The 26,205-nt window shown below is 35.1% G+C and overlaps 1 protein-coding gene across 1 annotated transcript in view; it reads left to right on the top strand.

The window, feature by feature from the left end:
• The window catches only part of LOC136032180 (uncharacterized), an 80,697-nt gene extending 55,889 nt beyond the window's left edge, over positions 1-24,808 (top strand). Inside the window, exons 8-13 of the mRNA XM_065712374.1 lie at positions 11,009-11,085; positions 13,298-13,473; positions 15,447-16,977; positions 19,068-19,330; positions 20,991-21,124; positions 23,657-24,808. Of these exons, the coding sequence (XP_065568446.1) occupies positions 11,009-11,085; positions 13,298-13,473; positions 15,447-16,977; positions 19,068-19,330; positions 20,991-21,124; positions 23,657-23,824 (2,349 nt within the window). The 3' untranslated portion in view covers positions 23,825-24,808. The remainder of the gene's footprint in view (positions 1-11,008; positions 11,086-13,297; positions 13,474-15,446; positions 16,978-19,067; positions 19,331-20,990; positions 21,125-23,656) is intronic.
• The last annotated feature ends 1,397 nt before the right edge of the window (positions 24,809-26,205 follow it).

The following is a 26,205-nucleotide window of genomic DNA, read 5'->3' as shown; positions in this document are numbered from 1 at the left end:
TTGAAAACAGTTGCACATTTTGAACAGTTATATTGTTCTGTAGATAATTTTGAAATAGTCAGAGTAAACAAGAAAAAAAGAATATATATATATATATATTTCTCTCTCTTTTTTCTCCTAGTGTAGCAACTAATTTGGAAAATTGAATAAATTTGATTAAGAAAAAATTATTCACAAATAATCAAACAGTTCGTGGTAACGAACTGTTTGAACGAACTGTAGTAAGGAGCGACCCGGCTCAATAGTAAGCGAAACTCTGAAAAATGGAATATTGATACCAATAGTTACATAAAAAAAATCGCATTTTAATGCTGATTTTAAATATATAATTTTCATTAAGATTAGTCTTACCTATCAAAAGTTACGAGCCTGAGAAAATTTGCCTCATTTTAGAAAATAGGGGAAAACACACCCTGAAAGTCATACAATCTTAACGAAAATCACACCATCATATTCAGCGTATCAGAGAACCTTATTGTAGAAGTTTCAAGCTTCTATCTACGAAAATGTGGAATTTTGTATTTTTTGCCAGAAGACAAGTCACGGATGCGTGTTTATTTGTTTTGTAGTTTTTTTTTCCCAGGGGTGATCGTATCGACCCAGTGATCCTAGAATCTTTGTATAGGGCTCATTCTAACGGAAATGAAAAGTTCTAGTGCCCTTTTTAAGTAACCAAAAAATTGGAGGGCACCTAGGCCCCTTCCACGCTAATTATTTTCCCAAAGTCACCAACTCAAAATTCTGAGATAGCCATTTTATTCACCATAGTCGAAAAACTTAATAACGATGTCTTTGAGGACGACTTACTCCCCCGCAGTCTCCGTGGGAGGGGTTGCAAGTAACGAACTTTGACCTGTGTTTACATACAGTAATGGTTACTGGGAAGTGTACGGACGTTTTCAGTGGTATTTTTTGGTTTGGGGGGAGAGTTGAGGTGGAGGGGGGTCTACTTGGGAGGATATTTCCATGGAAAAACTTCTCATGGGGGAAGAGAATTTCAATGAAGGGGGCGCAGGATTTTCTAGCATTATTTAAAAAAAATGAAAAAATAAATATGAAAAGTTTTTTTTTCAACTGAAAGTGAGGAGCAGCATTAAAACTTAAAACGAGCAGAAATTATTACACATATGAAGGGTTTACCTCCTCGTAATACCTTGCTCTTTACGCTAAAGTATTTTTAGTAATTTCAACCATTTATTCTACGGCCTATGTGATTCAAGGGTTATTCTTATGGAATTGAGACAAAATTTAAGCTTTAGTGTAAAGAGTGAGGTATCGACGAGGGGTGAACCCCCTCATATACGCAATAAAAACATACGAATATAGAAGTTCGTTACGTAAGTTATTTCGTAAATTACGTATATTTTTTACTAATGAAAATGTTCGTAAAAAATTAGATGTTCTAGTTGCCTTTTTAAGTAATCAAAAAATTGGAAGGCAACTAGGCTTCCTCCCTCGCTCCTTTTTTCTCAAAATCTTCCGATTAAAACTATGAGAAAGCCATTTAGCAAAAAAAAAAAATAATATGCAAATTTCGTTTTAATTATTTATGTGCGGAGAGCCAAGATCAAAACATGCATTAATTAAAAAACGTCCAGAAATTAAATAAAAAAAAACATTTAAAAGTTTTTTAAATGAAAGTAAGGAGCGACATTAAAACTTAAAACGAACAGAAATTACTCAAAACTTTAGCGTAAAGAGCGGGGCGTTGAAGAGGAAAAGCCCCTTTCATATACGGAGTAATTTCTGTTCGTTTTAAGTTTTAATGTCGCTCCTTACTTTCATTTAAAAAACTTTTTTTTTATTTAATCACTCACTAAAGCACTACTATGTCGTAATATAGCCGGCATGTAATAGAGATTTAAAACAAAACCCCTGATGTTGTCCAGAATGAAAAACAGTTCGCATAGTAAACAAATCCAAGGTTCTTGAAGGATCGGTCAATCTTGGTGAAGATTACGACAAACAGTATCTTGTTGTCAATCTCATTAGTACAACTCCATTGCGAAACATGTGCACACCTCTGAGTGACCGAAGGCATATTCATATGATCTTTATGAAGTTAAGATGTTCACAGTTTTGCTATCCTTGCATACTATTTTCAAAGCCTCGCCATCTCAATTTGACGATTTGCTTTTATGGTACTATATATCTCATTTTTCATTATTCACGTGTCATTTTCACTTAAAAAAATTGGCTTCAATCCCCCCCCCGCCAGCATTTTGACGAAACTACGCCACTGCGGAACACAATTACAAACTGTATTCAATCAATAGTTGATACAGTTTACTTAAGCTGATAGTTAAATTCTTGATAGTTACCGAGCTAAAAAAAAAAATCCCTACCCCTGCCTAGATTTCAAAACATCTTGTTTCGACATTGTCACCAGGAAATACCCATTTTATTATTTTCAATGGAAAAACTAAAAATCCAAACTACCCCCCCTCTCTGGATTTTGAAGAATATATTTTGCTTCTCTCTCCAACTTTTTCATGAATTGCCACCATTGATTATTATTTTAGCTTTTAGTAAACAGAAAAACTTAAGCAATAAAGGTGTTTTTCTGTTTCATATAATCTATTTAACTCATTCATGGTGACTGCAAAAGGTCTTCCAGGGGGGGGGAGGATTCAACAAATAACTCCAAGTATGGGGGGATTCAACAAATAACTCAAAGGAGGGGGGAAATTTCAAAAAAATATTTTTGCTAGGGAAAACTTAGTCTTTTTCAAGTATTACGAGTATATTCCCTGTTGGTACATTTTTCGTCTTGCAAAGGGGGAAAGGCTAAATGTCCAGATGTACCTACCCTTCGCCAAAAGAATATAAAAAACCTGCCCTTCTACAAACAATACGTACTATTACTTTAGTGGAAGTAACGGATTTAATAACGAAGCAATTATGCAGTCATATTTCTTAAAATACGGTCTTTGATGTTTTTTTTATGCAATTTAGACTAATCGTTTAATCTTCTTCTAAATTGGCTATTCACAGGTACCAGCAAAAAAGGTTCCTATATATAAAGTGGGCTATTCATGAGCATGTTTTATAATCAGAAAATTACAATACTATCTATCTTTCAAGAGGCTCAAGTTCATTAGAACATTGATTAATGGGTATTTGATTCACTTTCAATTTGGGTTTTCTATTCAATGATTTCCTAGTAGCTTCGCTATGAAATACCTCAGTTTTATACAGAATCACTGGGTCATCGCCCTTAAAAAAATTTGCTGCTGAATGTTTACTTGTTCCTTGTAGATGTACGAAAAGTAGTTCTTTAAAGAGACTACTGATGACCTCGGTAACCAAAAGGTATATTCTCCAAGCAAGAACCTATCCAGGATTGTTCTTTTTTTGGGGGGGGGATACAGAAAGTTGAAAAAACGTATCAACTTTTTATATTCATCTTTGGTACGTTTTTACGCATCAAACAAATAATTTTTTTTTTGGGGGGGGGGGGGGGTTCAAAGCCCCTAAAAACATCCCCCCTCCATACAGATTTAACTCCAAGAGTATGTTCACTTACCTGAAAACGAAATTCTGTTTGTAGCCCTCAGTTACCAGAACTCTAATTTGAGGGCCTTGTCAAAATCCCAAAAGCAGTCTAAGCGTTCAAACACGACTAATACACACAACTCATACCGTAGTATTATTCATCTCATTAATGTTCCTCTCCTATTCATACTTGAATAAAGAGGGAGGGGGAGAGATGATATCATCCTGCGATATATATATGATAACTTAAATTTGTTTTGAGTTCTTACGTATCTCCTTAAGGGGCGTAATCTGCTATTAACCCCAAGGGCAACTTCCCCTGATAAGTTAGATAAGTTATCGTATATGTGTGAGGTTGATTCCCTACTTTCCCACTCTTCTTACTTTCTCATAAAAATCAGTTTTAAATTTGTTTTTTGTTCGTTTTTAATACCATATTTGGGGTTGTCCTAAATATTACGGGGCTGGTATTCACACCCCCATCTTCTCTTTTCGTTGAAGTGAGATCAGTGTTTTCCTGAAAACGTTTTATAATGCAACAAGTACAGCCAGTGAGTACTTTCATGTTCTTCATTGACACTTTTCATTTTTTATTACACTTTTTTAAAAAGTTATTAGGTGATCCATTTATTTAATGCTATTTAAATCGTACCTTATCACTGGCATCAATCCACGAAAAGTTGGAGGGGGGTAGTTTTAAAAGTCTAAGTGGGTATAATTTGTCATTTTTCTCATTTTTTCAATGAAAATACAAAGAGATATTTTTCATTGAAAATATCCCCAAAAAGTTGCTTTTTGAAATCTAGTGGAGGGGGTCACGTAAAAACGATTCCCTCTTAATCTGGAACTAAGCCAATTTCCTTATGCTAATAACATTAATGGGAAACTAGATGGGCAATTTTCCGCATTCTGTAGAATCTTTTTTAGGTGTATATTGTTATCCAACTTCCGTTGTGTTTCAAAGTCTTGTTTGCTTTTGAGAAGGGTCACTTTTTATGCACCGATTTTCACCATGAATGACTTGATTAATCTTACACTTCCACGAGGGTCATGTTACTACTACTAACGACTCACCGCAGCATCAAGCCGCCTGAATCCAACACAGCTTCATTCATTGTACCAATAACCTTTTCTGCTAGATGTCCTGATGATAAGAATTTAGGAATCTCTCCCATTTCCCTCCCTACACTAACGTTATATCGACTCTGGATCCCAAAAGGAGTAGCTGAGACCCCAAGTGTTGAAACCCCAAAATTTCATAAAAACAAAAATTCTGAATTTGGGATTTTCAGATTGGCCCTTCCGTTATTATTTGCTAGAGATCTAGAAGAGATACAGGATTATTCATTGGCGAAGTCGTAGAGATATATAAAGCTCTGCCCAAATTTGGCATTGTATGATCCCTACGAAGCTGACTTTTCGAGCTGGGCTTCTCATTTTCGTTATTCAGTAGCCCCAAAAATGGCTCATATTTTTCTTTAAAAAATTAATAGAAACTTGGCAGACTCGAGACGAATTTTTCTTCTCATTTTCACGATCTGAATGCCATATCAAATGTTCAAATTCCCATTCATTGCCCTTACCGTATAGTCCAGGACTTTTAGGGTTTGACCCGGACAAAATTGCAATATAAACGAAAATGGTACCAAAATGATCAGAAAAAAATTCTGTACAACATAATAAAAGTCCCCATAAATCTGAGTGGGGCGAGTACCCGAAAAACAGGGGAAAAGGGGGAAATGCGGGGGAAAATGGGAAAAATGCCGAACATGCCCAGAAAATAGTTTAAAGTGAGTTTTCTGGGGTTTTCACATACGCTGATTACGAAATTGACATCTAAAATTCAGTATAGAAAAAGAGTACTACGGAAAACGGGGGAACAGGGGAAAGAGGGGAGAAAAGAGAATAATACAGGGTAGGGGTAGAAAGCGGTTTGAAAGATATTTTCTGGGGTATTCCTATCTGGTGATTACGAAATTGAGAAATAAAATGATATAAAAAAATCGATTAACATAAAACGGGGAAATGGGGGGGGGGAGGGGAAAAGGGAAATATACAGGGTAGGGGTAGAAAGCATGTGGAAATGTGTTTTCTGGGGTTTTTCTATCTGCTGATCACGAAACTGACCCCTAAAATGAAGGAAAGAAAACGAGAACCATGAAAACCGAACAACACTGGAGGAAACAACGGAAAAGGGGAAGGGAGGCCTGACTCCTGAGCCAGCTGCTAATGGCTAATAAGTAGGCCTATGGACAAAATAACTCGCTTAAGTATCAAACTTGTACTTTCTTGAATCACAGACATTTCTTACAACCATTTGAATTACTAAACATAAAGAAAACAACCGCTTGGCAGTTATATATAAAATGGCTATTATATGTAAAATTTGCACTTTCGAAGGCAGTATAGTTGACTTGAAAAACACAGCATTGATATCACTAGTCGAGCTCCTCGTCTTCGACAATCTCGTTGTCCCTGTTCAAACAGTTGATACCCTGACATTCTCCGCACGCGAACGTACACGCTAATCCATTTTTCTTGCAGCTGCATCGCGAGTTCTCGCAGCCTGTCTTACAGTTGCATCTCACGACACTCAAAAGAGTCTGAGGTGCGGGCAACAAATGGGTCATCACAGGTGAGTATTTATGGTCTCTGAGGACCCAACCCCAGTCAGCCGGGTCGAGGTCAGCTGGTTCCCCTTTCCAACGGGATACCTGGAGGCGCACTCGCTGGGAGTGGAATGAAGCTGCAGCTTTGGCTGGCGGAAGCCTTTCAGGCTTAACAAACGCCGTAGTATTAGACGAAGAAACTTTTTCCAAGAAAATTCGATGTCGCAGCTTAGTGAGATCTTCGTTTGGTCGTGCTTTATACAAGCTGAGGAGAAGATATTCACCCGCTTTCACAATTTCATCTTTGGACGATGATTCATCCAGAAACACTTTGCATTTTTTTTTGAACACTTAGCTCTTCTTCAAAAGAGGTAGCACAGCTTGCTTTCCAAGTCCGAAAACTCGTGAGGTCGTGTCACATCCCAAGAGTGCGTGCCCTACCAGAAGCAGCCTGGATACTTCTCCCATTTTTTTTTTGCACTTCGTTGAGGCACCAGAACCGTGTTATCGCTTCTTTTGCGTTCGTTGACGATTCGAAGTAAAGTGTTTTTGCATTAGGCGGGAGGTGATACAAGAGTAGAATCAGAAGGTCAGTGTCGTTGCCAAGAACTATTGTTTCAGAGTTTTCTGCTTTCGTTACGGCAGTCTTCACGATTAGATAGTCAGCATCGTCCTTCGCATGGGCGACTTCAAATCCTTTGGCTCTGAGTTTTTCCCCGATGTAGCTTATAATTCGCTGTTTGTTCTGAGAGTTGCTCAAAAACTCTTCCTTCTTTTTCTGGAGCTTCATCCCTAAACTGAAATCGATCACTTGATGCTGGCTTCCCTTACATCGTCGGTTGTGCGTAGCATCTTTCGTGGTTGGACCAGCGCTGTATCCATCGAAGACAACAGTAGGGGAGGTACAGCGTCGAGTAACGAAACTAACATAGCTGTCACAGATTGAATCATAAGTATCACCAATCTTCCAAGGTACTTGCTGAAGCAGCCAACCTCCGTCAACTACAGTGACACGATCTGACACTGGCAGGTGGTGAATCGAGTCCGTGTTCGCTTCTTTCCATATTGCTTTCGCTAGTGCAGGTTTGTCTGGCTGACGCATTATGCCAGGATTCTCAAACAAAGCGGGCGGATAACTGCACAGTTCGTAACGTAGAGTTTCTGCCATGTCATTTTTAGATGTATGGGCAGCAGTCGAAAGACGTTGAAAAAGCAGTGCAGGATCGATATGCAAAATCTCGCCATCTATCCTAATGTTCCCATCGGATGCCAGTGTAACGACTTTGTCTTTCTTCCTGAATGAAAAACTTTCGACGGATTGGCCATCCATGCGCTGGAGGATCAGCTCACCTACAGCTTTAGCATCCTCTGCATTGACTGCATTGACGTTTTGTCGTCGGCACTGGAACTCCGCGGTGACTAGTCTACCTTGCTTCTCTTACTGGATGTCGAATTAGAACAGGATTATGTTGACGAACCCACGCGCTTGTCGATAACGGCGAGGAATACGGAATAATGTAATTTCAGTATTTTTCCGTATTTCTTTCTCGAATTTTTTTTTTTGCCTTTTCCGAACCTATGGGGTAGCCGAACCTCTATAGATCTCCTGTATTTGTTCTCGAACTTTGTTTTAGATGTCAATTTTATAATCAGCAGATAGAAAAACCCTAGAAAACACATTTCCACATGCTTTCTACCCCTACCCTGTATATTTTCCTTTTTTCCCTCCCTCCCCCCCCCATTTCCCCGTTTTATGTTAATCGATTTTTGTATATCATTTTATATCTCAATTTCATAATCACCAGATAGGAATACCCCAGAAAATATCTTCCAAACCGCTTTTTACCCCTACCCTGTATTCTTCTCTTTTCTCCCCTCTTTCCCCTGTTCCCCCGTTTTCCGTAGTACTCTTTTTCTATACTGAATTTTAGATGTCAATTTCGTAAGTAGCGTATGTGAAAACCCCAGAAAACTCACTTTAAACTATTTTCTGGGCATGTTCGGCATTTTTCCCATTTTCCCCCGCATTTCCCCCTTTTCCCCTGTTTTTCGGGTACTCGCCCCACTCGGACTTATGGGGACTTTTAGTATGTTGTACAGAATTTTTTTCTGATCATTTTGGTACCATTTTCGTTTATATTGCAATTTTGTCCGGGTTCAACCCTTTTTTGAGCTAAAAGTCCTGGACTAGTACTACAGACTGTTGATAAAAAAAAAAAAAAAAAAAAAAAAAAAAAAAAAAAAAAAAAAAAAAAAAAAAAAAACTACGAAAGCAACAATGTTACTTCGCAACACTTCATGATTTGGACACGTATTTTAGGACAAAAACTCACAATCTGTAAAACTAATGTAAAAACATAAACAGAAAACTGATTAGCCTGAAGTTTAAATAAACAAAACATTTTTATGGTTTCATATTGTAGACTATAAAAAATTAATTTTGGAAAGCAATCATACATTTCTACGCAAAATTGGCATGCTTTTAAAGGGTATTAACCCGCAGTATCAGCTGGCTTTTACCTTTTGATGATGTTTCGATTTCGGTACGAAATATTTGGCAATGAATCTATAAGGAGTGTTTCTTTCGTGATGGCCGATATCTTACGAGCGACCAAAATTTACACAATTTACGAATTGAATTTGGAAAGGTTATTTAGTTTGCCATACTAATTTTAAGAAGAAAGACTGGTCTAGAATTTTCTTACATTGACAAATATAGTAGATTAGAAGATAGAAAAAAATTGTTTTTGTGTACTTTCCAATTATTCAAGCGCATCTAAGGCGAGAGGTTACTCAGAATTTAGGCGTGCCTTGAAAGTGTATGCAAGCTATTATGTGACTAAAGTCAATTTTACATTTTCATTGATCATATTTTGACACCACATAGAGACTATGTTAAGCAATGTATTGGATGCTTAGTCAGAAGAATTTTTTTGTCTTTTATTTGAATAGATGCCAGAAGCTGAACTCATGCAGGGACCTCGTCAATAACATATACATTTGAAACTCTATATCAAAGAAATAAATACATACAGGTCAGTAACACGTAATTACCCCACCTTTTTCAAGACATTAGTACGTTGAGCACCCTTTAATTTAAAAAATAAAAAATTGTTTGGTTTTGTTTGGCCTCTAAAATGAATCACCATTTTTCGTCAAACAAAATAAATCAAATTAAAAGCTGCAATCATAGCTTTACTAGGGAAATGGAAGGACTCTAGGACTTAAAGGCGTAACGCTAAAGTTTAATTACCTGATCAGTTATCCAAGTTTCGTTTATAAGGTGTCAAAGAAGAAAAGGCGCATTTTACATTTTTCTAACTAAACTGGGAACAAGGAATGGTAAGTTTCCAAAGAAATGTGTTTTTTTGGTTAAAGAATTCAAACTAAAAGATATTAGAAAGTATTTTATTGTATTGCTTAATAACGGGGCTAAATGTTGCTGTACGGTACATAAAATTATGTTAAATAGTCATCGAGCTAGAAGTTTCCGATATTTGTTTGGCTCAATTCATGGCCGGTCTTCTAGGACATTGGTAGGACATTTTACTAGGGATGGGGTTATTCATAAGGAGCAATGTTCCATTAAGTAAGTTTGATTACAATAAATTAAATCACTTTAATAAATTAATGCTAATAGGTTGTGAAACTTTTACTAAAATGAAATTGAATTGATTTTGAATAGGTCTGAAGACAAAGGGGGCAAAGACATAAGAACCTTTGTTTCAAAGCGAGCTTTTTTATTGCATTTGTTTTTCCCAAGGGTTCCAATGCATCCTGGCCCTTCCCTAGTGGTGTCCACCCAGGTCTACCCTACTTTTTATGAATAACTATGGTATATTATTGTGACCAGTCAAATTGTGACGAAGCACTGGAGAAAGGTCGACTAATGAAATATTTCTTACTTTCTAGCTTATTTGTAAAAAAAAACGTCAAATGTTCTCTTTTGTTATGAACACATCAGTGGAAAAAGAAAAAACAAAATATATAGCAAGCTGACTATCCAAAAGTAAAATAAAATAAGAAGTTCATATTTTGAGCGGTTGCATGGAAACATTGCTACTTAAAATAGTGGTGCAGGTGCAGATCGTTTCAGAACAAATAAAAATCAAACAGATAAAAATCCTTTGTTATGTGACTCCATAGAGATGTTTCCGAAACAACACATTTGCCTATAATTAGTTTGGCCTTAAGAAGCGTCGTAAACATGACGATCCGAGACTGTCAAAGCCTAAATCTTGGTACTAAACGAATTTTGGAAGAACATAAAACAGAAAATTTTCTATTTGAAAAATAATATCTTATATTTCTCTTGAATATCAAGCTGGGGCTAAACCAAAAGCAGGGCGTCCTGAAATTAGGTGGGGCGAGATCACATGAAAATATTTAAAGGCAGAGGGGCCTTCAGAAAGGGAGAAAGGATTAAAGTTGTGAATATGGTGGGGGAGGAAAATCGTATGCAGCTGTACTGGCGTTAGGTAAACTGGTGTTATGGTGAGTTGTCAGTAGCAGTAACAATGCTAAGGGTAAATACTCTCACGCTAGTGCCAAAAATAATGGTTTTTACTTCTGGTGTGTAAAAATCCAAACAATACATTTAACCTAATCTTTATTAGAATAATCACATACAGCTACATAAAAGAATGGTGTTGGAGAAATAAGACAAAATATTGTCTTGGAAAAGCAGTATACATGATTTAAAACATACATTTCAAAAGCAGTAATGACGAGAGAGGCGTTGCCCATTCATGGCTTCCTTCGTAAATTCTTAGCAAGAACCAAATATTATCCAATATTTTTCAATTGTGAGTTTTTTTTAAACATCTGTTTTCCCTTTTTCTTCTGGTAAATTCTCTTGAAAGCAAAAAAAAATATCTTTGACTATATTTTTTTTCATTTTCTAGCTACGTCGAATAATCCTTTCTTCGAACGACTTGGCGAGTAAGGAGTTTGATTTCCGCATAGGTGTTGTTCAATTCAAGTAAGTGGCACAACTGCCCTACAATTATGTTTGTTGCGCTGTTACACATACTCATATATCTATGTTTTGTACAATTGTCGTACATATATTATATATTTTTGAGAGTTGAAATGTCTAACATGATTATTCTGATAAAAGAAATTGTTTTATCATAAGGAAATTTCATAAAATAAGAATGATATCTGGTCACGTAAAATGGCTCTTAGGTGTGGAAGTAAAATCAAACTAGGCACTTGGTTCTAAGTCAAATATTTGACTTAACTTCAAAAAGAACCCGAAATTTGGTAAATTGTGTGGAAAATATAGAAAATTGTAGAAGCAATCACATAAATGTCGAGATTTAGGGGGTAAGGGTGGAGGATTAAGAATCCCCTTCCCTTGTGCAAGCGTCTGTCCCTAGCCTTTATCTTTACCTACGCGTAATTTCTCAAAAGTTATTCGAAAAGAAGTGTGAAAATTTTGAATTTTGACAAAATATTGCTTGATGCCTTAATAGCACCTTAATAATAAAGAAAAATTATGTGGATCTCATAGTAATGTTCCCAATAATGTTAAAAATTGCATTTGAAAGTTTCTGAGCTATATTAAGTAATAAAAATCAATTAAACAAAAAAAAAGGATATACACTGAACATCAATAAACGCATTGGTTTTGGATTCATATTTATTTACTAATTTTATTATCTTAAATATAAAATTTACTACTGCTGAAATTTATTTAGGAATTATGAATTTACTATGTTTTTGATTATTATTTACTATTGTTTATGTTATGTATGATACTTTGTTTTCATCTGGTTTTATTTCCTATTTTTTATCAAAACTGATATCTGAGCAAATCAGAATTCAGATTATTACTTTACTATAACGAAATATAAAATAAGATGTTAAGCAATGTTAAAATGAGATTTGTACTTTATTTGCCACAGTGGTATCTAGTTTGGAAAATTGTACAGAGCTTAGGGAGAAACTGAAATTAATCCATTTCAAGGTCTCTTGCAATGTTATTCACTGAGCTGATTGTCTTGTTTTTAATTTTGGTTCTTTCTTTTTATTTGTAATTCATTACTTTACTATTCGTTGCCTTTTACTACTTATAAAACAGGCTACTAGAAGGATCGCATGGGAAACTAAACACATAGAATCATGAAACTATTCACTTGTTTCACGTTTGTTTCAAGGGTCAATGAGCTAAATTTATAGATATATACGATCGTTAGGATCGTTTACGATTGTTTCGCGATATACGATCGTTTTGCGCTGCGTCCAAAGAGTGTGGAAATCTGCCAAGAAGTGAATCTTTGGTGTCTTAAATGGGTTTAATAGGATCCAAGCAGTACTAGAAACACTGACAGCGCAACAGTGCAGGGTCCCCCTGGAACTACTACAAAAGCTACTAATAAAACCAATGACAGAGTAGGGTTTCTCTTTAAACACTGACAGTGCTTAAAGGGACACTAGACACTAACCACTAAAAGAGCGATAACCACTGACAGCGCAGGATTCCCCTAGAAACACTAGTACTAGAGTCACTGACAGCGCAGGATTTCCCCTAGAAGCACTAGTACTAGAGTCACTGACAGCGCAGGATTTCCCCTAGAAGCACTAATACTAGAGTCACTGACAGTGCAGGGTTTCCCAAAGAACCATTGAAACTATTCACAGTGTAGTTTTAAAAGAAACCACTAGAACGGCTGCTGCTAGAACAGCCGACAGTTCAAGGTTTCCATGTTGATATAGAGAAGTTCCCAACAAGCTCGATTTTATTTATCAAAATTTGGATTTCAAACAAATGTCCAGCTTTATTTGAATTCAAATTGATATTATGTGAAGATAAGGGGACCATTGTGTTTTTAAGCTAGGGGATTATAGTGTATCTAAACTATTTTCATTGACTGTAAAATAATCAATGGAAGGTTACTATGCAGAACATCGACTTTTTGAAAAGAATGTGTATACTTTTGCCTATTGTTGTCATTTTGGTTACTGTGATTCCGTTATCATCTCCATTTAGAGAAAAAGCAAACAAAGAAAAAAAATATTTTACTCATGTTTTTATCATTCCCATAACGGTTTCTCTAGGTAGAGGTTGATGGCGTTTTTTCCTTACACGTGAACTCTTACCATTTTCTCATACTCCTTGTTCGGCATCGCCGTATAAATGAACTATGGCTGCAAAGTGTGTCATTAATAGTTTTCTTTTTGTATTACAGGTCTGGGAGCGTTGTTTGCCATTTTAGACTTGGCTGGTCGCCACTATCATCCACCTTTTCTACAGCACCTATTTTCACTCCAGAAATCCTGCGGGATGTGTTGGTATTAAATATGCTGTCAAACAATGGATTTTTCTTAAACTATTTGGTTCCTGTCAGTTCAATTGCTGTTTACAGTAAGTCATATTTTTCTTTAACGTTTTTTTTCAGTATTTCTAATTTGTACAACAACATAATCGATATACATAGATACACCCAGTGTAGCTGTCTTCAAACTAGAAGTTTACGAAGAGTGAATGATAATAACCAGACGAGTGCCCATTCAAAAATGAATAGTTCAATCTAACTGTGTATTTATATTCAGTATCTTTAAAGCTGACCTAGCGTTATTGACTAAGAGGTATATTTGAATCATTAACCATAACTTGAGGAAGGTTTTTCTAATACATTTATTACCTGAATACGTTGTTCAGATCGTCAATGAAGATCTTTCGTCTGCAGCACTAGAGAGGTCATCGTAGAGAGGCATCATTGTCGCCTTATGTGCCACCTAAACAATAGTGCTAACTAAACAATACACACCAGACAATACAGAAAAAGCATTGCAATACGAGAGCAGGTAAACAGATATGACACATTCAGCAAGGATAGTGGCAAACAATGATGTAGTAGAAAAATGGACCTGAGTAACCTGTTCGTCCGGCATCAAACCATTTTGTTGCTAGCATGCAAGAAAAAGTGAAAGAGCTCACCAAAACGTATCCTGTCCAGCTGTTGTGATTCACAAAAATCTAGGATGTGATGAGGGGTAAAAATGTGTTTCAATATCTGGGGAGAGGGAAGGGCAAACTTGTCGTTTTTTTTTTCAAATTTAATCATTGGAAACACCAAAAAATGGCGTAAAAATACTCTAAATGGGCATTTTTCAAAATCTTGGAGGATAGGAAAAAATCTTGAGGGCACAGCCGTCCTCCCATTTTACGCCGCTGAGGCTATCTTTAGTCTATTATAAACTAACACATCTATGGCTATTCTCGGTTTCAGATTATCCATTTTCAGGATAATATATCTGTTTTCATAACAGTTAATCAGCGGAAGGCTATTCGTTGATTAACTAATCAATCGTAATATACTTAAAGATCAATATAAATTAAGATATTCTATGATTACAAGCAGTATATGTTGCATGTAAGACAAAATGGTGAAAAATGACACAAATGTGTTTTGATTTTTTTTTGTGTTTTTTAATGTTTACCCTGTTATAAAGTTTTTGAACAGTGAAAATTCAATTGACTAAGAAATTTCAAAAATCTTAAATCGTTCGAGAGATATGTTTGAAACATTTGGCTTCATTCACAAAAAGCCATTCTCCCTTTGTATTTTGTAGCTTTCGTATTTATTGGATTAAACGAATTGGATGCTTAATTAGAACATTCTTTGTTTTGTCACTGTCACCTATATAAATTGATATTAAACTTCAAAATTTTCATTGTTTTTATTTGCAGCAGTGGTATGTATTGGTTGCATCAAATTGGGCGCTTAGTCAGAAGCTTCGTTTTTCCATCACTATCTGTCAATTCTATTACAGTTATTTGAATTGAGGTCAAAATTAGATCTTTTTTACTGTCACCTTTAAAAGGTGACAATGCGGAGGGGTATATACAATAAAGTTTCAGTTCTTTTATCTTTTTTTCAGTATTTTGAAACTGGCTTTTGAATGTCTAATTATTCTTTTTTTTACAAATTGATGCAACTTCGTTAAATTTAAGGCATATGCACTGTGATGATACAAAATAGATTATGTGGAAGCTTTTATCAAACACTAATTACTTTTTTTCCAATGGTTTCGACCCTCACTGACTTTTGCATAAATAAATTATTATTATTATTATTAATATTATTATTATTATTATTATTATTAGGTGTTTTCTGCTTAGAAAAGATCAGGAACTATTCTCACTCGCCATCAGATATTCAAGTTTATCTAACAATAATGTTTTCTCAAAGAAAATCTTTTGCATGCTGAAACTTGATTTCTCGTGCCGAACATTAATAAGATCTTAACAAATTAGCTTGTTGTATCCCTAACAGTGGAAGTTTGAATGTAGTTTACTTTTTATTCATTTTCTGAGTCATTTTTATCTTGCAGGGGTACCTGATGTCTGCATCCTAACTCCAAACTTTTGTGGCGGGCTTGTATGCGGGTTCAGCCATGAACTTATTTCATTTGCATGTACCTGCCCTGCCGGTTATCAATTATCTGACGACAGATTGTTCTGCCTTCCTATACCATTTGATGACCTTCAATGGAAGCCTGTTACCAGTTCAACTTTAAAGCCAATCAACAGAACTGGAGAGGGCATGTTCGAAGAAGTGGTGATGGAGCCCACCAATTCCACGGTTGCAATGAATACTACTCCATTTGTTAGAATCGAAGAGGGTTTTGTTCCAATTGTTAGTCTTGTTGACCAGGTTAAGAGTGTCCTTGAAGATGACCAAGGACAAAGCGAAATTAACGATTTTGGGATTGAGCCACGTGTACCAGATCGTAGAGATGAAGATACTATTGGAAGTGACATGACTTCTGAAATGGAAGAAGTAGACATGGAAGAACCTACAGTAAAAGAAGAAACTGAAGATAGTATTTTAGAAAAGGGTGACAACATTTCAAATTCAGTTCAGGAGTCGGAAGATCATATAATAAATAACCAAGACGATGTTTTCGCCGATTCTGACAGTGGTAAGATATCTGAATTCTCTATCACAAACGCAAGCATTGAAAATGCTGCTGAATTTAAAGTGGACAATAGCGGAGTAGTTTTGGAAGAATTTTCTGCTATGAATAACCATTCAGGCAAACCAACTTCGCCTACGAATAGTTTTATTCTTCCTAATCTTTCAGAAATTGATGATATTTTATCTTCAAACGACGATGAATCTTTCAATGAAGCTACAGAAACTAGTATTGACGGTAGTTCTTCTGGTAATCCTGGAAATGGATCTGTGAATGACGCAAATGAAGAAGGATCCTTTGATAATGAAAATTTTGAATATGAAACCGAAGTTGAAGTTGATATACCAGTTAATGGAGAGGAAAAAGAAGACGAAGAAGAGTTTTTAGATCCAGGTAATGAGGTGGAAGAAGATTCCAAAATAAAAGGAAGCGTGGATAAAATAAGCAACGATTACGCTCAAGAAACGGAGACTATGACCAATTCCCAAGACATCGCCTCCCGAAGTGATAACATATTTGAAGGACCTTCGTCATCAGAAATTAAGATAAATGACACGGAAGATGTCATTAATGAAGAAGAAGTTGAGTATGTTGAATATGATGAGCCCGTTGAGAATCCTGAAGAGCTAGGGTTGGAAATCATGGAAGACAAACAAATCGATGACATTCTTAATGAAAGCCAGCTTATAAAACGCATTATTGGGAGTGCTCCAGTTGAGCAAATAGTGCACACTACGGACAAACCCTCCATTGAATTTCTTTCGGAGCCGTGTGGCAACTGGCCTCTTGAGCTAGAATCTATGGTTTTCTCTTCTAGACTAGGGGTAAGCTCGGTTGAATGGCCTTCGCTTGCTCGTCTTTTCTTCGTCAAAGAAAAGCGATACTGCACTGGTACCATCATTGACAAAGAATGGATAATGGGAACATATAGCTGTATGAAGAACCTGTAAGTCTTGTTGTTTTTCGTTTTTTTAAGAACAAAAATAAGTTAAAAACCTTAGAAAATGACGCCTAATAAAAATGAACGAAATATGCCACCAACAGTAAATAAAAAAGTATGCTCAACAGTATTTTATGTGAAAAGGAAATCATTAATCCTAAAAATGTAACCCTTTGTCAGAATTTCTGACTCTTTGGATAGCGAGTAATTTCAAATGTGAACTTCCCAGTCGTCAAAAGAAATGGAAATAATACTTGAAGGCTTCATGAACCTGTAGTATGCTAGAGGAAGAATATATTACTTTACCTACAAAGCCTGTATCTTTTCTCTTTTTTAGACTGCAGCCTCTCAATATCACAATATCCGTGTAATATAAAATAATGTAAAATGAATGAAGATAACGATGAAATTTAATATTAATTTGGTTAAGAATAGTTTGCTAATAATATAAATAATTCTTGCCATAGTTGAGCACTGGCAATTGCTGGTCAGTAAAAAAAAAAAAAAAAAAAAAAAAAAAAAAAAAAAAAAAAAAATTAACCATTTGCAATTTGAGACGGAACTTGGGCTATTTCTTTAAATAATTTCTGTCGTTCCAAACCGTTTTTATTTTCAACCATGATTATTTGTCACTTATATCAATGACGTCGATTGCCGTTAAAGGGGATGAGTGATTAAAACGTATTTAACACTGTATTTGGTAGATTTAGCTCTGAGGCATGCCTAAATATTTTTCTAATCTTCTTACTCCTTTATCCTCCGAAAGTCAATATAACCATATTGATCATGCCTTAGAAGTATTAACGAAAAATGTAGTAGACTGTTTTAGCTGTGTCAACATAAATTAATCATTAAAACAACTCCCCTAGAATCTGCATTTAAACCAGTCCATTCTATCCAACAGTTCGTGGTAACGACGAACTGTAAGCAAGGAGTGACCCGGCTCATTAGTTACCGAAACTCTTAAAAACGGAATTTTGATACAAATAGATACATGAATAGAATCTAATTTTAATGCTGATTCCAAATATATAAGTTTTATCAAGTTTGTTCACGCCCATCAAAAGTTAAGAGAATATTTGCCTTATTTTCAAAAAATGGAAAAAAAACCTAAAAGTCATAGAATCCTTATGAAAATCACACCATCAGATTCAGCGTATAAGAGAATCTTATAATTCCTATCTAAAAAATGTGAAATTTTGTATTTTTTACCAGAAGAAAGGTCACGGATGCGTGTTTATTTGTTTTTTTTCCCAAGGGTGATTGTATCGACTCAGTGGCCCTAGAGTATCTCGAGAGGGCTCATTCGAACGGAAATTAAAAGTTCTAGTGTCCTTTGTAAGTAAACAAGAAAATTGGAGGGCAACTATGCTTCCTCCCACGCTCATTTTTTCTCAAAGTCACCTGATCAAAATTTTGAGATAGCCATTTTGTTCAGCATAGTTGAGAAATCTAATAACTAGGTCTTTGAGGATGACTTAATCCCCAACACTCCCTGAGGGAAGGAATTGTCAATGTTCAACACAGTCGAGAAATCTAATAACTAGGTCTTTGATGTGATATAATCCACAACAGTCCCTGAGGGAAGGGCATTCAGGGGTGATTCTTAAAGAATTTGAACTTTAGCGTAAGGAGTGAAGTATTGACGAGGGGGCGAACTCCTTCATATTCGTAAAAATTTATGTTCGTTTTAAGTTTTAATGTTGCTCCTTACTTTCAGTTGCAAAAACTTGTTTTTTATTAAAACTGGAAAGAGCCAGAGGGTCAATGTGTTTAGTGGTTTGACAAAATATGGGATACCTAGTTTTATTGAACTTCGTCTCATTATTATTAGTTCTCAAAATTATATTTGACCTTTTCGAGCTATTTTAAAATTCTTCATCTTTTTAAAAAAAAGTTTTTCATAATGTTTTTCTTTCTTTCAAGCTTTTTTCCTGTTGTATATTTGAATTATTATCTTTCCAAAACATGATTTTTGAACTAGGGATTTTTCAATTACATATGATAGATTGAAGGCTATCTACACTCTTTAGATTGTTTATGTGTTAACTTGTTTATTTTTTTGTATGATTTATCAATGTTTTATCATATTTTAGTGATAGCGATGTTGACCCAAAGGGATGGGTAACATTTGCCGGAGGCCCACCTGCAAGGGGAAGATCATCATCTAATATGCAGATTCGAACTGTGACTGGAATTATTGTACATCCAAACGCAACTTCAGGACTTGGAGACAACAACGTCGTCTTGGTAAAACTTGAAAAACCACTCACTTTGAGTGATTCAGTCAGATCAGTTTGTGTCACAAGCCATCCTGTTGAAGAAAGACAAGCTTGCACTGTTGTTGGATGGAGAGATGGTAATTCACCTTTATTTGTCCATTTTAAGGCAAAGATTATAAACAGTCACTATGGTTCCCTAAATTCACGAACTAAAATGAGTGTTTGTGCCATGGAGATAGACAATAGAATATAGGCATGGGCATCACTAGTTGGTTTTATTTATTCCTGTCATCTATAACATTCTAAAGATATAGTGTAGCTCACAGTTAATGACGAAATCTACTTACAAAATCCTTCTGAATCTGGTCTCTACTCTGTTTTCCAGCTCCATAATCTCTGCTCCTTAGATCGCTTTTGTAGATTTTTATTTTCTTCACAAAAGGTATGAGAACGACAAGCAATGATTGGGGCGGATTTGTTTTACTAGCGGTTTCAAAGTTTATTGGTCATAGTCCTTATGCCGCATTTCGTAAATAAGTCGTTTTGCTTTGATAAGAAATGTAATTGTTTCTCAGTGTCTTCGTAAGTCAATCTTAGAAAGAGAACTGTTCCTAGAAAAATATTTTTTCATTAGAAAGGGGTTTAATTAAAAAAAATTTACAACAGACTCGAAGTTTACAAACTTGTACGGGTATACTTAACCCTATTACAAAGCCCAACTTACTCAATCACTACCAGCTATTCTTATCCCCCCCCCCCTTCCCCCCAAAAATTATTTTTTTCCCTTTAAAATTAAAGAAATTTTGAATATGACTTTTAATTTTGGGCAATGATATCAAGGGGGAGGGGACAAGTGCCCCTAGATTTTTTTTTCCCCTCGTAAAAATACCTTTTTTGGGATATTTTCATTGAAAATCCTTTTTTTGGTAAAAATTCGTTGAAAAAGCTGAATTAAAACGACAAATCCCTATCCACAGATTTTGAAAAATACGTTTTTGGCCTTCCCTGAATTTTTGTGAGTCGCCGTCACTGCTAGATGGCCAGTTTTGACAACCACCATTCTGATAATTTATAGATGGCATGTTTGTGACAAAAATTTAAATTAAGAGACTCCAGTATTAGCCATGTTTATAAAACTTATACGAATTTGTTTAATAAGAAAAGAAATAATGTACAATACAGTTGATATAGCAATGTGAATCCGGTGAGGCTCAAAGATCGAAGCAAAAGAGAGAACAAAATCCAAAACGATACAGAAACTAATCAATAAAAAAGATTAAGCATTCTATGAAAGTAACGTATACTGACAAAGAGGGTAAGAGAGATGAAGAGGGAATGAGAGAGAGAGAGAAAAACAGATAAGAGAACGCTAGAGCAAGAGAGAAAAAAAGAAGGAAGTAGAAAAGAAAATCGACAAAAAAGATCACCAAACCACTTTATTTAAGCTGGAAGCTTTCCATATGCTTCCTGAACATACAACATCTATATAGTTCCATTTAATTGCTGAACTGGACAATAAGAGTAGCATTTATGGGTATTTAACGGCAAACCATCCCATAAAATCTACAAATAGTGTTACGCAGGTAATATTTTAAAGTTTGAGACTAAAATTTTCCCAGGAAAAAGAAATTTAAGTACTTTTCAAGGTTTCAAGAATATTTAACTACTAGAGTGGAAAAGGAAACTGTAAACTGACTTTTAGAAAAATGGAATTTTCATATACGACTTTTATATGCTCAATATGGCAGTATCTTTTTCTCAATGTTCATTTTTATTTTATTTGTCATTTTCTTGCAGGGTCTACATTTTCGCAGTACACCAAATTTTTAACATCTACAAGAGTCAACCTTTCTAACTGTAATCTCTCAAAGCCGTCAAAAGGATCAAACTTGATCTGCTCTGAGATTCTTGATGATGATGGAATCTGTTTGGTAAGCAAATTATTCGCTTAATACAAATACAATTGCAAAAATTAGAGCGTGCTATTGACTGGATTAGGATAAAATTGAATTGGCAAAGGCAAAACATTAGACAAAACAATGGATTTTTGACACAAAAGATTGGATTTTGATATATAAGGACCCATTCTTTTAAGTAATTTACATAGAGACTTGAAACAGAGAAAGGGAAAAGCAGAACAGCTCAGGTTTGACTAAGATGAAAAAAACCTGAACAAAATGGCTATCTCAAAATTTTTATCTGTTGACTTTGGGGAAAAAATGAGCGTGGGAGGGGGCCTAGGTGCCTCTCCAATTTTTTTGGTCACTTAAAAAGGCACTAGAACTTTTCATTTCCGTTAGAATGAGCCCTCTTGAAACATTCTAGGACCACTTGGTCGATAAAATGACCCCTGAAAAGAAAAAAAAAACGCACCCGTGATCAGTCAAATACGAAGTTCTACATTTTTGTAGATATGAGCTTGAAACTTTCACAATAGGGTTCTCTGATACGCTGAATGCGATGTGTGATTTTCGTTAAGATTCTATGACTTTTAAGGGGTGTTTCCCCCTATTTTCCAAAATCAAGCAAATTTTCTCAGGCTCGCAGCTTTTCATGAGTAAGACTAAATTTGATGAAACTTATATATTTAAAATCAGCATAAAAATCCAATTCTTTTAATTTATCTTTTAGTATCAAAATTTCGTTTTTTTAGAGTTTCGTTTACTATTGAGCCGGGTCGCTCCTTACTGCAGTTCTTTACCACGAACTGTTTGATTTACAGAGAGACTTGAAACAGAGAAAGAGAAAATCAGGACAGCTCAGGTTTGACTACGATGAAAATTTGACTAAGTTGACTAAATTGACTAAGATGATACCTTACCTGTAACTTTGTGGCATTTCGTGAGTGATTGGTAAACGTTTTGAACCGATTTAGATGGAAGAGTTTGTTTGCTTATGCGTCAGACCCACCGGGCTTAAATCTGTGACAGCTTTTTAGCATAATCAGGAGTAGAATCATTTTTGGATTAATAATTATTTTCAAGCAATATTATTTGTCATAAAAGTCTATGAATTATTTTCATTCACTTGGTTTGTCGAATAATAATGAACAAGATTGCAAGATAGTACTACACGCTTGAATACACACCTTTGGATACTTTTAAGGTGTTTGTATCCTTAGGGAGCACAGACGAGCATAAACAAAACAACTTTGATGGGGGAGGTAGTGAAGCTGCCATCGTTATTTTTTCTATAAAGATCTGTATCCATAGAAACATGGCCAAGTCTTATCCAGGAATTTCACTGCGATTTGTTTGAACGTCTCTCAAGAAATCCAAATTATAATTTTAATGAAAATCCCTTTATCGAAAAAGAAAAAAAAATAACAAACAGTTGCATCATTTCTAGAAAGGACCATGCAATTCTTACCCTATCCTAAGCTAATTATGAGGTAGATATTATTCTAGATTATTCTGTCCAAAGCTAAGTAGCCTCGTTTCTTCGAACATTTTGAAACATTACCAAAGAATGGCTTCAATATTCGAACAACAATAGGTAAAACAACGGGAAATCAATCAAAAACAGCGATTCTTTTTTTACCCTAAATGAATATTTCGGCTCTCTATCCTAGGACCGTCTCAGCAAAGCACATATGAAAGTAAAATAAGACTTACAATAAAATGTGTGCTCATTAAAACTAAAATTGAAAAATAAAAATTAAAATAGTCCCAGAATCATTACTTCAAGGAAGTTCAACCAGGACCAGAGTAATACCAGGTCTTCAACCGAAACAGCAACTACCGAAGACCCGATTTCGTGGGAATCTATTTCCTCACATGTAGCCAAGGAAAAAATAATGTAAATCGAAACTATAAAGCTGAATTTTTTTTATAGGTTAAAAATTGTAAAGCATAATGTAAAGCCAAAACTGGTCAAGTGCTAAAACTGCGTTAATTTTGTTCAATCATCTTCAGTTTATTCTACTATATCGAATTGCATATGCTTCGCTTGCATCTAATATCACAAATATTAGTCAGTTTCATCTTTCCAAACTTTACAACAGTCTAACTGTGCCCATCTTCCTGCTATGTCCCCCATTTGGAATTTTTTTCTGCTTCAAATAAAAAGAAATATTAACCAAATTTATTTTAAATTCGCCAAGTATCTTCTGCATCTGCCTCCTTGAACCAGTAATTCTTCTCTGGTACAAAAATTTTAATTGGTTCTGGCTGAAAACATTATTGATAAAAGAGTGGAAGATCTCAAATCCTCCGCTAGAAAACTCAACCACCAGTAGTCTTCCCTCTTCGTATACTATGTAGTTATGTTTTGTGTTTGTCGATTATAATCTCTCTTTTCATTGTTGTTTATTTTCTCTTTTTATTTTTTTTTGTCTTACTCTGTCACTAGGGCTACAAACCCTCCTTTGTTTTGTTGACGGGTCAGAAATAAATTGATCGATCGATTGATATTTTTGTGTCTCGCATATTATTTGTAGTAGAACTTATGCTATTAATTTTTAGACTGATGACGGAGCACCAATGATGTGTGTTGGACGTGGTGGACTCTGGGAACTTGGAGGTATTTATACAAAAGCTTCAAGATGCACTGAAGAAAGAACAAATCTCCTCTTTGCAGCTGCCTCAGGAGGGAGTAGATTTCAGTGGCTAAAGGACAATATTCGACGATAAACTAAAAAATAGATAACTTTGTAAATAATTATGTATACATTGTACATAGAGTTTTATTAGTATATCGTTAGGAGTTTATTGTCTTTTAACTCGGGTTTTACGTTACTTTTGTATTTTCAGATTCGCCTTTTTATCATGTCCTCGAAATAAAACTTTTTTTCCTTGACAATGGACGTTTAGCAATGGTACACGCATATGTATATATAAACTCTATTGGAACATCCGTATCGTAGAACTTACGTATTGGTCTAAGAATATTCGTGTTTTACATATAGTATATATCTCTGGAATAGATATTTTTGAAAATAGATGGCAGAAAATCTATAAAAGCGATAGCCTGAAGAGGCTAGATTTTGCTGAATTGTCCAGGTTCCCAACAGATTTCCGCTCTATTTACAAGGGTCCAAGTTATTACGGGTTTTGACCCCTCCTACCTTCTAAATTTTTAAGACTAGTGGTGTTTGTTATATTAAACCATTGCTACATGTTTTTGAGATTCTACAAGGAACCACTAGAAGCGCTTTTCTTATGAAATCGACAAAAATTCTATAGAACAGTTATCTTGTAGCTAAACATGCGGATTCACAGCGAGAATTCCTCCCTCTTTTGAGCATATAGTTAAAAGCTCGTACTTAAATTCTACTGTTATATTAATGACTTCAGACACTACGAAGCCCCTATGCTTAGTTTTACATTAAAAAAAGAACAAAATATAAAAAATAGTATTGTTCTTTTTTAAGATTCTTACCACTGCTTACTTTTCAGTTTATGCATTTGAATTCAAATTTAGTTTAAGCAGCAGTCGAGAAACATATATTTAAATTAATTTACTTTCTAATCATCATAGAAGCAATGTCTACTTAGTGCTATTAAATATTTCTAAATTAAAAAACTTTCATTTTTATATATTAATAGTTTTGTTGATTTTCAAGAGCCCAGTGCTATGTATAATGTGATTTTCGAATAAATGCTTATTCTTCGCAATATTCTATTTTTTAGGCCATCAGGGATCAAACTTAAAAGGAAACCACAGCCCTGATGAGGCTGGAATGCCTCTTAGACAAAGAGGCTGGAAAAAACTAATAAATTTAAATAGAATAGGTTTATAAGGAAAATCTTTAGCCTGTACATATATAAGATAAATGCAGAAGAAAAGGGGAGAAAAAAAGGTAATAAAAAAACTAAGCGAAAATCTACGAAGCTTAATTCTTCTTGAACAATAAAATACTATTAGAAGAGTAAATAAAGATTTTAAGCCGAATTACTAGGATTAACCTTTTGCGTGTTTATTGAAACATCACACATTATCTTGAAGAGGAATCTTTCACGAAATGAGTTCTTTATATAAATGCGAACCAAGGTAAAGGTTTTAAGTCAAGCCGCTTGGCTGGGATAATGCCGTGCCACAATCAACCTCATAATCCCAAAACACTAGGTCTCTTGTGCTACCAGTATTCCTCCAGCAGCACGAGCCCAGAGCTAGGCTCGTTTTTTTATTAGTTTTCTTGGTTAGACCTATGGACCAGCTACCGTTAATAGATAACTCAGCTCAAAGAAGGCATTTTATAAACATTCAGTGGAAAATACGCTCAGTAGAAAACATTCTGAAAATAGGAAGTTTATTAGATAAGGGCGTTAAATAAACTTTTTTAATGAATAATAGAGTAGTAAAACCTTGGTGAAAACAAACACAAGAATTGTAGAAATTAAGCTTTTCCCCGACGAGAGTGGTGGGCTGATTAATATATCAATGCAAAAAAAGAGGAGGAGATTGCCCATCATTCCCTATAGACAAAATGATTAGTAAGAAGGAAAAGCAAGGGAGTATCAGAGGAAAGCTTTAAGAAAAAGAACGACGGGAAAAAAGGGCATAAGACAAATAAGGGATAGTGGATTGAATAGAGAACCCTAAAGGGAGTTTGAAAATAAAGAATAAATCAAAAAGTTGAGAGGACCAAACGTGGCAGAGCTAAGAAGTTATTCTTTAAAAGAATTTCTCTCGAGTGCTCTTTTTGAAATTTGATCGAAATTATCTCACTTAGTCCATGTCTATTCTGTAAAAAAGGGAATTTGATGGCTCGATGATAATCTTCATCTCTCTGTGAAATATGATATGAGTACTTTATCAACGTACTGACTGTCACCATGCCTTGCATCATGCCACCATTCACAATTGATTCTCTATTTGTCTGTCTGTCAATCTTTCTCTTTATCGCTCTGCTGTACAGGACTTTTTACATTTTCTCTTAAGCTAGTGATTACAAAACATATTTTTAAACGTATTATTTTATTTAAATTTTTGCCATATGTGCTTTTGCCGCCTGAATTCTATCTAACATGAAAGATATCAAAATATTTCATCAATAGAAATATATTAAAAA

This window comes from Artemia franciscana, chromosome 10, assembly GCF_032884065.1.
Source record: "Artemia franciscana chromosome 10, ASM3288406v1, whole genome shotgun sequence".
Lineage (NCBI taxonomy): Eukaryota > Metazoa > Arthropoda > Branchiopoda > Anostraca > Artemiidae > Artemia > Artemia franciscana.
The sequence above is the reverse complement of the archived record's forward strand: the minus strand, read 5'-3'. Positions and strand labels throughout refer to the sequence as shown.